This window comes from Molossus molossus, unplaced genomic scaffold (assembly GCF_014108415.1).
Source record: "Molossus molossus isolate mMolMol1 unplaced genomic scaffold, mMolMol1.p scaffold_m16_p_1, whole genome shotgun sequence".
In the NCBI taxonomy this organism is placed as follows: Eukaryota; Metazoa; Chordata; class Mammalia; order Chiroptera; family Molossidae; genus Molossus; species Molossus molossus.
The window spans coordinates 227331531-227343809 of record NW_023425344.1 but is presented as its reverse complement, the minus strand read 5'-3'; the positions used below and the strand labels follow the sequence as shown (position 1 = coordinate 227343809).

Here is a 12279-nt window from a genome sequence, read left to right as displayed (position 1 = left end):
GAGGTTCCCTCTCACCAAGTCACACACCTTTTGAGCCCTCCAGACCTGGGATTCTGGGACCTGTGGCCAGTCCCAGTGGGGCAGGACGGGCAGAGGCAGGCAAGAGGAGTCTAAGCTCTCTCCACTGCTGACCTGCTGGGGGCAAGGTCAGGAGTCACAGACTGAACCAGCCCGGCCGTGGTGGGGGGAGAAGGCAGCCAGACGATCCTTCCACGCTCATTTTCTCACCTTTCCTTCCCAGGTGACTCTCAGGCTGGCCAGGTGAGTGAGTCCCCCCACCAAGGAGTTGGGCAAGCTTGGCGGAGAGGGGGACCTGGTAGCCACTGAGGCCACGGGGCAGTATCCTGTGAGGGAGGATAGGGAGAAGGACAGAGCTGGTGTGGGATTGTATTTGGAGGGATGCTGAAGTGGGAGGGTTGATCCGAAGACCCAGGTTTATCCTACAGGAGGTAATAACACCAGCTGCTGTTTGGGAGGTAGCGTCTGTGCGCTCTTATTTGGGATGAGCTGGGCCCTCTTCAGAAAGGAAGTAGGAACATGTCCTGTTAGTCTGGGCTGTCACCCAAGCAGATGAAGTCTAGAACCGGTTCTAGATTAGTATCAGACTTGGCACTTCCTGAGCTTGATTTACTTACACCTCAAGGTCTCCTCTGTGAGCGGTTCATGGGGAAGTAGAGGCACGGCTGTGGATAGCTCCAAACCACTTCACTGAGAAATGGGGGTCCCGCCCCCTTCCCTGTGCGGGGGAGTCCCCTGTAAAGAACCGCATTTGCTCCTAGAAAAGCATTCCAGAGAGTGGATCTGCTTCGTCCCTCTCCAGTCTGCCCATCCATCCCCTGTCCCCTGCCCCTCCGACCTGCGCACCTGACTGTCCACACTTTTTCTCATGAGTTTCTTCTCTTTCCGGAGAATTACATGTTGTCTTCCCAGACCAACGTTCCACATCCATCTCCTCACAGTCCCGAGCCATGCTTCTGGGCCTCTGTCATCTTCTGCCATCTCTCCTCCTGGTTCCCCATGGCTTAACTGCCTCTGTGTGCGGGCTCTGCTGAGGGGCGGCAGGTGTGGCCTGGGATCCAGCTTCGCCACACTGGCCCTGTGACACTAGGTAGGCTAGCTAGCCTCCGGAGCTCCTGTCGTAGTATCTGAGGTCACAACATTGATATGATACTTGCTGATATGGCCCTGAGCTGGCAAATTACATACATCGGTTCATTTCATCATTACAATCTATCAGGATAGTTGAGATTGATTAAGATGTGGACATCAAGCGCCTAGTAAAATTCCCAGCATGTAGTAAGAACTCATCCATACCAGGAACAAATGGAAATGTGAGTGAGTGAGTTGGATGGGAAGCCTGGTAGAAGGAAGTACATCATGGGAGTGACAGAGGACCAAGAGAAACATCCTCTTATTTCTGTGCAGGTCACAGCCAGTGTTACCCAAGTGCCGGCCTGGGTCCCAGGTGAGTCCCTCCTATTAACTCTCAGCCAACAGAGAGGCGAGGGAAGGAGAGACCTTCATTTAGTAGTGGGGGTCAGTACAAGTGAGCTGATACACGGCGCTCAGATTAGACGAGGTCATGGATGACAGCGTGACATGTAAATGCTTTTCCGGGAGCTCCACACACCTAAGGAGCTGGGGTTGGGGACAGGGCTCCGTTCCGAAGTCAGAAAGCTGGGCTTCTATGCCTGCCAAGGCCGACGAGATGCCGATGCCCATGGCAGAGCGCTGTAAACTGTAAAGGCTCTGCAAACAGGAGAAGTATGCTGGGGTGGGACCCAGAGGACCCCGCTTTGGCTCTGTGACTAGGAAACTAGGTGGCCTTAAACAAGTGGCCGTTTCTGCAAGCTTTGGTCTCCTCGCCTGTGAAATGGAGTGAGAGCCTGGATGAGCTCTAAGACCAGATGAGCTTCAGATTCTCTGACTCTGTTTGGGGCCAGGTCAAGTCTCAGGGGGCTGGGAGGCAGAGGGGTGACGTGCCCTAGACTCCAGCCCTGGCTCTCGTAGTTGGAACAGCAGGAGGAGGGTAGGGCCCCTGCCAGCATCTCTGGAGAAAGCCCTGTCCTGGGTGGGAAGGCGGGTGGCCAAGGGGCCATAAACACCAGCTCCTCCTTCCCTTTCCCCCTACAGGAGATGCTACAGGAAGACCAAGGCCACCACTGCCTGGACAGGGGATTCCAGAGACCCGGGAAGAAGAGCAAGTGACCACCCCCACCGACGTGCTGCTAACCCTGGTCCCCCCAGGTACCTGCAGCCAGCCCTGTGAGGTGTGACTGCCCAGAGCCAACTCCAGGGCCTCTCAGTCATGTGAACGAACAGCCCGCAGCGAAGTCCCGCCCACGCTCAGCGCCCCTGGCCTCATCCCACTGGAGTTCAGGGTGCCCTGCAGAACAGAGTCCTGACTGGAGCACAGGGCCAGCCCAGAAGGGGAAGGAGAAGGGGACCCTTGGGGGAGGCTCTTACTCAGAGACCTTCCGGGAGAAGCCAGGGCCTCTTGAGGAAAGGAGCATGAGGAGCCTCCGGAAGCCGGGCTCTTCCAGGCTGTTGACTCTGAGTCATCTGAGTGCCTGGCAGAGGGCAGCCTCCTGCCCCCGGGGAGGGCCGACTTTCGGGAAGGTCTGCTTCTCAAGGTTGTTTAACTGCCTGGGAGCTGGTGTTCTCCCCTCTACCCCAGCGGGCTACACTGGAGAGGGGTGCGGTGTGGGGAGATTCCTGGCAAATCCACCTTGCTCTGGAATGTGCCCTCCTCAAAGCTCATTGTTTGGGGACTTTGTTCAAGAGAAGCCAGGCAGGTGTCACTTACCCCTCCCCGTGCACGTGTGAGCTCATGGGCACGCATGTGTGCTCCCACAAGCCCTTGCCGGGCTTGCTGATCTGTCCCCTGAGACCGAGGCCACCTCGGTGGAGAGGGCTCTTTCTGGACTTCCTCTGGCAGAGGGAGGGAGAGACCCTGGAGCCTGGTAGAACAGCCTGGTGGGACAGTCCAGAGAATGTGGGTTGGGGACCAGGGTTTGTCTTTCTGGACTTGAACCTGGGCATCCTGCTGCCCCTTCCCAGGACCTCTCCCCTCTGGGCTGAGCACACTGCTCTCAACTCCCCTCCACCCGGCAGGCAAGATGAGCTGGGGTATGGGGCTCAGCTCAGGGGTCTGAGTCTCTGACCAGGAAAATGGGCCTGGAGGCAGGGCGGAGGGGCACGAGGGGTCCAGGCCAGGCTCAGCAGCAGCTCTAAGGGGGACAGAATCACCCCCAACCACCAATAGCCTGATCGCCCATCTTCCCTGCCATCCCCAACCTCAGGCCTCTGGGTGGACATTAAGAACCTGGCTGTGGGTCCCCATGAGTCCCCAGGCTGACACTTGAAGCAATGCCAGTGACAGGGCAGCCTTGCAAACAGGCCAGTGTTCATGTTTAATGCAGCCAGTGCTGTGAAGCCCCACTGTGCGCCATCACAGGCCACATCAGGGAGCCCAGGGTGTGTGGGCTTCCCCTGAGATGTCCAGGTGGACGCAGGCCACAAACATCATTCAGTCAGTCAGTGATTTGTCCAGTCGGCATGTTCTAAGTGCTAAGTGCTTTTCTGGTATTAAGGACACAGTTCAAAAAATTAGATTTCCTGCCCTCTATGTAGCCTTAGCCCCGAGTCCTGGTGAGTCTCCAAACTGTTTCTGAACTCATCAGCTGTCTCCCTACTTTTTACTCCATTAAGGGTGAGATGAGGTTCTGTGGGTCCTTTAGGCCCTTGTGCCCTGCCCCTCGCTCTCTTCCCTCCCTGTTCTACTGCCTTTGCCCATCCCCTGCCCCCTGTAACCTCTGCTTTGCTCTGTCTCCCACAGATATTGACAGATGTGCCGCTGGAGCCACCAACATCTGTGGCCCCGGAACCTGTGTGAACCTCCCAGATGGATACAGATGCATCTGCAGCCCCGGCTACCGGCTGCACCCCAGCCAGGCCTACTGCACGGGTACTCACTCGGAAGCCTGGGCTCATTCAGTTCTGGGGTAGATGGGAGCAGGGCCGCTAGGGGACAGAGTCAAGGGTCCAGGCAGCAGAAGGTCCAAGCAGTGCTGTGGTGGTTCGTGGGTTGAGGAGGAGCACAGTCCCCGTGGACAAAGCTGACCTTAACCTTGGGGAGACCAATCTCTGAGAGCAGCATATGATGAGTCTCCAGGACTTCAGGAGAGTGGGAAACCACCCCAGGGTCCCCAGACCAATGCCTGAAGCCCTCAGCAGTGAGTTCGGCCCACCCCTCAAATTGGCCATCTTGCTGCCTGCAAAGTGGACCAAGGTCCTTGTTGTAAAGGTCTCTACCTGGGGTAGAGGTTTGGGGGCCAAGACAAATCATCAAGTGTGGTCCTGATCCCCCGCCCCGCCAGTATTATTATACAAAGGAGACACATCCGCTGTAGGGCAGGGAGGAGGTGTGGGGGTCACCTGTCCCAGGCCCCCGGTGCCTGGGTGGGCCCAATGGGCTGACTTCATGGTGCCCAGCCTTAGAGATATTTCATCTCTCTGGCCTCCTCTGCTCCCTCATCCCCTCCTTGCCCCGCATCACCAACCTCTATCCAGCCCTTAGCATGGGCACGTTGCTGACAGGTGCCCAAAGAAAGGCCTCCCTGACCTCCCTCCCCACCTCCCTCTGCTCAGATGACAATGAGTGTCTGAGGGACCCCTGCATGGGAAAAGGGCGCTGTGTCAACCGCATGGGCTCCTACTCCTGCCTCTGCTACCCTGGCTACATACCGGCCACCTCAGGGACCACGCAGGAATGCCAAGGTAAGGCCTTGCCCTTGGGGCAGGCACGGGAGCCCACAGAGGGTGTTGACGTGGAGGAGAAGCGGGCACTGTCAGCGCTCGGTCACAGCTCTGCAGTGTGGCGAGTGCAAGGGCAGGGCCGTGGCCGGACTGGGGGGAAGCCTGCTCGTCCTGACACCGAGTCCGAGAGGTACGCCTCCGAAAAGCAGCAACATTCACCAGGGCTTCAAGGAGCGGTGGCCAAAGCCAAGAGTGTGAGGGTCCGGGGACGTGGCTGGAGAGGAGAACTAAAAGCCAGGTGCCCAAATCCTGAGTGACAGGGAGCTGCTTTCATCTGGGGTCAGGAGGGCAACCTGGCGAGGACGCCAACGGGGACTCCTGGCAGACGGGAGAGAACGTGCCTGTGAGAGAGGAGCGCGGTCCTCTGCAGGTGGCGCCTGCAAGGCGTCGAGCTTCCCAGGGAAGCCCTGCCGGACGGTGCCGCCAACACAAGCCCTTTAACGGCAGCAAGTGTACTGTGACACACATTGTTACAGAAGAGGTCACGGAGAACGTGATGCAGCACTTTCCGAGCAGGGACTTAAGATCCAGAACCCAACTGGATTCTTCACCTGGAGAGCGGCACTGCTTTCTCTCTTTTTTTTTAATCCTCACCCGAGGACATTTTTTGATATTTTGTTCAGATAGAGTGGGAGGGAGAGAGAGAGAGAGAAACATCGATGTGAAAGGGACACATCGAGTAGTTGCCACCCACACAACCCAACCAGGGCCGGGGACAAACTGCAACCGAGGTACATGCCCTTAGTGGGAACCGAACCCGGGTCTCTCTGGACCGCAGGCCAGTGCTCTAACCGCTGAGCCAAACCGGCCAGGGCCGGCACTGCTTTCTTAGGGTTCGCCCTGTGCTCCCGGGGGGGGGGCAGCCCAGCAGTCACTCAAGGACCCCTCCTAGAGATGTGTGTCCTCCCATTGCCAGCGTCCCCAAGGACCTGGTCTGCAGAGACCAAAGCCACCCAGGTCCCCTCCGCTGACTGTGGGCGGAAGGAGAGTAGAGGAGACAAACCACTACCTTAATTGAAGAGTGGGAGACTTGTGTGCATCGGTCATTCATTCAGCACGCAAGCATTGAGCACCCGCATGCAGGAGCTGTGTAGGCTCTGGGGTGGGGTGGCGAGTGAGCTGTGACTGGTGGCCCCAGGGAACGAAGAAACCACTGGTTCTGTGTGAGAGGATGTGGGAAGGTTTCCCCATGGGGCTGTTTGAGCTGGGCGGAGTAATTGTAACTACCATTTAATAAGCACTTATTACATGATGGCACTGTCCTAAACACGTTATTTATGACGTTCATCATCCCAACCCCATGCAATAGAAATCCTTATACCCGTTTTAAAATTTAGTAAACTGAGGCTCAGAGAGGCGAGTTGAAACACCCGGGGACTCACATCTAGTCGTGGCAGAGCTGGGAACAGAATCAAAGTCATGTCGGCCCAAAGCATGGTTTGCTTACACACGAAGTGAAGGATGGGAGGGGGCAGAGGCTGTTCCAGGGAAAGGGAACCATTTCTGCAGAGAGCGGAGTAGTGAGCAGGCCTGTCATGCTCTGGGAATACTGAGAAATCCAGAGCGACTAAAGCGTGGGGCACGTGGAGGAAGGGGCAGGGCCGGAGGCCAGTTGTGAAGTGTCCTGAGCGCCAGGCTGAGGTGCTTGGACGCTGCTCCGCAGGCAGTGGCAGCCCGTAGAGATCTGTAAGCAGAGGGTGGCCATCCGGTCCCTGGCTTCAGGGCTGTGACTCAGGCAGCAGTGCTCCCAACAAGCTGGAGTTGGTGACGGGAGGGGCTGGGGACACGGGGCTTCTCTGGGCCTCCCGGCCCTGGCAGGTGTCGTGGGCCAGAGGCACTGCTCCCTGAAGGCCTAGCCCGGGGCGCTGGCCCAGGGCAGCAGAGGCTGCTGTAGGGAGGAATGGTGTTGCCAGGACTGGCCCAAACAAGGGGTTCTGCTGCATGCCCACCGGGGTGTCTGGGATGTCTCTGCCAGACCCAGCAGTTGTGGAAGGAGGGAGGGAACCCAAGGTCAGCTGTCGGTACTTCTCCCAGTGGGGTCTGACGCCACGTGATGAGACCTTATTCACGGTAACATCCATTTGCTAAATTTTACGAGTCTCATAAAACATCTCATTATTTTAATGATTTACTTTATGAATTATTTCATTCATTTACACTGTCTAGAATTCAAATAATGCAGCTGATTATTATAAATTATTTGACCATTAAATATTTACAATAAGTGAGCTTACTAATGAGTTTCTCTTCGTAGGATAGCCTTTGGGTTTCCTTGCCTGGAAATTGCTTGTTCCTGTCTTTCGCTCGGTTTTCCAGTCGGGTTACTGGTTTTTCTTGTGGCTCTTTTGGAGTTTCTTAGATATTCCAGATACTTGACTGGGTTTAAATACTGCAACTCTCCCGTTTCCTCCTCTGTCCATGATCCTTAGTCACATGCCCTTCTTTTCACAGAAATCCTTTATTCTGATGTATTCAGATTCACCTTTCTGCCTTATTTTTATGCTTCTGGGGCATAAGCTTAGGTCACAAAGCTGTTCTCCTGCATGTGTTTCCATTGAAGTGATGGTGTCGCCTTCCATGGCATGTTTAACTCATCTGGAGTCCACCTTTGTGTGTGTGTGAAGAGCCAGGCTTTTTCCATTTCCACTTTCCTCCACTCTTCGGTTCTCCCAGCCTCATCCATCAGACAGTCCTCCTGGCCCCAGTCTGTGGGTCCTTCATGAAGTTCCCATGCTTGGCTCTGCCCCTGAGCTCCCTCTTCTCTTCCACCGGGATTAGAGCTTCTAAAGTGAGGACCAGTTATTTCGGAATTGCCTGGAGAGCTACTAAAAGGCAGGTTCCTGGGCCCACCCAGGACGGCTGGGTCAGAATCTCCAGATGTGGGGCGGGGAGTATGCACTTGACACCTTCTGCCAGTGACTCCGCTGCGCACTGATGCGTTATGAAGTACTGCTCAGAGGAAAACACGGTCCAGAAGCAAATGATGGTTATTCCATTCATGCAATATGCACTTTTTGAAGTTCTGTGCTGAGCACTGGGGGTCACTAGGATAATAAGGCATATCCTTGGCAGTTGGGGAGAAAACAAAAAGTTTTCTCCTAATGGGGCTGGATCCTAAGGAACCCTGGGAAGGGGCATATGGGTTGGAGGGGAGAAGTCAGACTCACCTGAGAGATGAGCAGGAGACAGCCCAGCCAGTGGGTGGAAGCCCCTCCAGCCCAGGAATCAGCGTGTGCAGAAGCTCAGAAGCAAGTCCTGTGTGGCAGAGGCTGGGAGGTGTGTGGGAGGCAGGAACCAACGTGAGAGGTTTAGGCAGGGGCAGCGCAGGAAAGCTCTTACCTGCCAGGCTGAGGAGCTTGGATTTTATGGGGTAGGTTTGAGGCTATGGTAGTAATAATAATAATAACAGCTAATGCTTCTTCAGTGCCTACCTTGTTCCAGGGAGGCCCTGAGCTAAACTCTTTACCTGGGTTATCTCATTTAATCTGCACAAGGACTCTGTGAAGTGTTTGAACCAGTGCTAGCGGTGGGGGCAAAGGTGAGTCCTCCGTTAATATGACTGTGGGACAGGGAAGGGGATGTGGTCAGAGAGACATAGAGTTGATCAGTTGAACCAGTCTTTGAAATGGGAGTAAACTCTGCTGGCCATCAAACCAAGCAGAGGCATTTGTGTGAACAAAGGCTTAGAGGTTAGACCAGTGGGGATCAGCGAATATAGCAAGACTGGGGCCAGGCTGTGCAGTGGGGGACCCTGGTAGGGGTTAAGCAAGGGAGTAGCATGACCAGGGTTGGGCTACTGAGCCATCATGGGACACCAGTATGCTTTGGGACAATGGAATAAACCTCACTTATAGTTTCTCAGCTACCTGACATGTTATCTCTCACTTACTGCTTAATCTCTAACCTTTAAGAAGGCCTGTAAGGACTCTAGGACCAGGGGATGTATTGGGGTCAGGAGGGGGACTTTGTTGGCTTCCTCAGATCATGTCCTATGGACTGCCACCTGACCTCAAGACCAGCCCTTGCACTGTGGTGATGAGACAGCTGTGAGGGTCCCCATAGGCCCCAAAAGCAGCCTCTCTGGGAGAAAGGAATTTGGGGTTTGCAGAGGCCTGAGCTAGGTCAGTCTCAGACCTGGCATAGAAGCCCCCTGCCAATCATGGCCACAGCAAGGATGCCTTCCCCTCCTGGGTCTCAGCATGGCTGTCCTTGTCCTTGCCTCTGAAGGGAGTGCCCAGGGCCCCCTGCAGGGCTGGCTTCAACTCAGGTATTTTCTGTGTGTTTTTTCCTGTGTTTGCAGACATAGACGAGTGTGAGCAGCCAGAGGTGTGCCACGGGGGACGATGCACCAACACAGAGGGCTCCTACCACTGCGAGTGTGATCAGGGCTACATCATGGTCAGGAAGGGACACTGCCAAGGTAAGACACTGGGTACTGCCCCACCATGTCCTGGTCCCTCCGCATGCACTGTTTGCCCCCAACTCCCCTTCCAGCTTGTCCCTGACTGAGTCCCTTGATGCCAAGCCCACTCCTATGGACAGAGACCTGTCTGGGAACTTTTGAGCCCTTCCATCCTCTCAGAGATATTTTGGCATTCTGTCTACCCCTGAAGCAGGGAACACAAGCAGTTTTATGTACATGAGCCCCAGGAACATCCCTCTGTGCACCTGTGCCCCTCACTTTGAGTCATGGTACTCTCCTTGTGCGGAGAGGAGGAATTGATCTATCTGGGAGGTGCCTGAGACTTCAACCTTGGCCTCCTTGCCGAAGCTTTTAGGCTGTGAGCTCCTTAGGACTGGAGCATATCTTAGATGACCCATGATAGTTGTCTATGTGCTGGACACCCCCAACAAATTTTAGTTCAGTGAATGAATGAATGAATGAATGAACCGCTATCCTTCTCCCTTTTCTAAGCCAAAAGATGGCTGTGACATTTCCAACTGGCTTGAACCTGCCACTATTGTGCCACCTCCTGGCAGCTCTGCCACTACCACCTCCCTGCCAGGCTGGGATGTCAAATGCTTGCAAGAGCCTGGGTTATGTGTTCCCAAGACTGGTTGAGACAGGGATAAATGAGGTTACATCCAGGCTCTCTCTGGAGAGCATTCCTGCCCCAGATCCAAGGTTCGGCCCAGCCTCCCCCCAGCCTCCAGGCTTTTCCTGGCCAGGACATGCCTGGATTCAGAGGGTCGTGGAGACGAAGGATGAGCTTGTGTGCCTTGTGAAGGGCACATTCTAAGCCATGACCACAGAGGCGAAGTCCAGAGTCCTAGAAGGCCCTAGCAAAGGCAAGAGGTAGCTGGGGTTGTAGGACAGAAAACTCTGTCTGCACCCCCCGCATGTCACCTTCCCCTCCCAATGCCTCCTGGGTGCTCCCCCTGTGAAACTCAAGCTTGCATGATCAAAGCTAGAACCCCTTGTTTTCGTTAGCATGGTGAGAGACAGACAGCCTGGCATCTCCAGGAGAATGGAGAGTGAAGGGAGTTAGCATTTGACGGACGCCTACCATGTGCCAGGTAGCATGCTAGACACCTGATAGTTTACCTCATTTAAGCATCATATTATGAACTTAACCTTGGACTTTATTAAAAAGAAAAGCAAAACTAAAGGAAATGAACCAAGCAAACACCAGGACATTAAAAAAGATCAGATTGATCCTAACCAGTCCATGTTAAGGGCACTGTCTCTGGTGGAGACAGGCCTCGGTCTGGCTCTTGTCTCAATGTCTGAAGATGGAAACCGTCTCGCCATCTCAGAGGCTCCTGTGAGGCCCGAATAAGCCATACAGCGTGCACATGCAGGCCCCCGGTGAACACGGGCAAGAGCTGGCATCTGAGAGCCCCGTTCTTTTTCACTTCTAGACCACCCCCACGCCCCAGGCCACGCCTCTGGATTGTCCCCTCCCCTTCCGGAGGAAACGTTCCAGACACACACCTCAGCTGGGAGGTCAGGCTGAGTTCCTGGTCCAGGGCAGACACTGCAGCTGTTGAAAGAAAGACTGATGTAGCCTGCACACTCTTCCAGGTTTCCATCAGTAACCACAGGCCTGGTCCACCAACCCGGGAGCTCAGTCAACTTTCTCTCCCTCTTTCTTCTTTTTCCAACTAAGAAACCACTCTCTACTTAAACTCAAAGTCTCTGCTGAAAGCCCTGAGTGGTCTGGACAGCGGCCCATCCAAAGTTTCAATGGCATATCTGTCGTACCAGCACTCTGGGTTCCCACGGAAAGGGGTTAGATTCCCCTGCAGACTGCCAGGGCTTTGCCGTCCCCCACCCACAGCCAAGGTCACCTGAACTTCTGGCCCCTGGCTGAGCACCCTCCCCACCCTGTGCTCTCACAAGGAACAGAGATGGGCTCCCTTCCCTTTCCCCTTGCAAGGGCTGAAGCGCTGGTGGAGAAGCTCCAGAATCCTCCCAGTGTAGACAGCAGGTTGGCAAGCTGGTCCCTGCAGTGATGGTTCCCATGGGTGTTCTGAGGTCTCTTCAGCAACCTCACACCAAGAGTGTGAAGTTTTAGTCACTTGGTCTTACTGTTTGATCCACAAACAATAAGTGCCAACTGTGTCCCAGCCATGGGCTAGGAATAGAACAATAAGTAAGAATGACAGCTCCCACCTGCATGACCAGGGTGAAACCTGCCCAGACATACCACAATCTTAGATTAAAATTCAAACCCTAGACGAGGCAGAGAAATCCGGCTCCACTCCAGGCACCAAAGGGTTAACGGAACAGCCTCACTAAATCTGGAGACACAGAGCCAGTGCCTTGAACAGGGTCTGGTTAGGTGTGGCAGCCACTTCATGCAGAATCTTTATCTGGTTCCGTTTGATTGGTTGGTGAATGGCTCCCGTTTAGAAGAGGCCTCCCCTAGCTCAAGTGGAGACTGAGGGCTGCTTTGCCCTTCTGCCCGCCCCCCCCCCCCACACCCCACTTGCTGACAGGCCTCTCACGTGTGATCATTGTATGACAATCGTTGGCTGGGGCTCTGAGGAAGGCCGGCAGCAGGGGCCTCCCAGGATAGACTAGGTTACATTGCACTAACAAACAGCCCAATCTTAGTGACTCAAACACAGCAAACTTTTATTTTTAGTTGTTATGAGTTTATTTGAGCCAAACTGATGACATGTGCTGGGAGCAAGCTCTCAAATGCTCCCAGAACACAGCAAACTTTATATCTGACCAATGCCACATGTCCACCATGGGTCAGCTGGGTGTCCTGCCCCATGTGTCCTAGCTCTAGAACCAGGCTAAGGAATGTGGCCAGTCTCCATGGAAGAAAGGTAGAGCATTCTGCATTGCTGCACACAATTAAATGCTTTGGTCCATAAATCACACACACCTAGTCCCCTGGCCCCATCCAGCCGTAAGGGACCAGGAGGCAGGCACAAGCCCAGCATGGCCAGAAAGAGCTGGGTTATCTAGAGAACAGCATTAGAACCACGAGTCTTCTAATGCCCAGC

General features: G+C 54.7%; 1 protein-coding gene across 1 annotated transcript in view; it reads left to right on the top strand.

Annotated features, from left to right (window-relative positions):
- LTBP2 (latent transforming growth factor beta binding protein 2) overlaps positions 1 to 12279 on the top strand; it is a 101006-nt gene that overhangs the window by 75447 nt on the left and 13280 nt on the right. Inside the window, exons 16-21 of the mRNA XM_036251259.1 lie at positions 242 to 261; positions 1426 to 1465; positions 2134 to 2247; positions 3839 to 3967; positions 4651 to 4779; positions 9119 to 9238. Of these exons, the coding sequence (XP_036107152.1) occupies positions 242 to 261; positions 1426 to 1465; positions 2134 to 2247; positions 3839 to 3967; positions 4651 to 4779; positions 9119 to 9238 (552 nt within the window). The remainder of the gene's footprint in view (positions 1 to 241; positions 262 to 1425; positions 1466 to 2133; positions 2248 to 3838; positions 3968 to 4650; positions 4780 to 9118; positions 9239 to 12279) is intronic.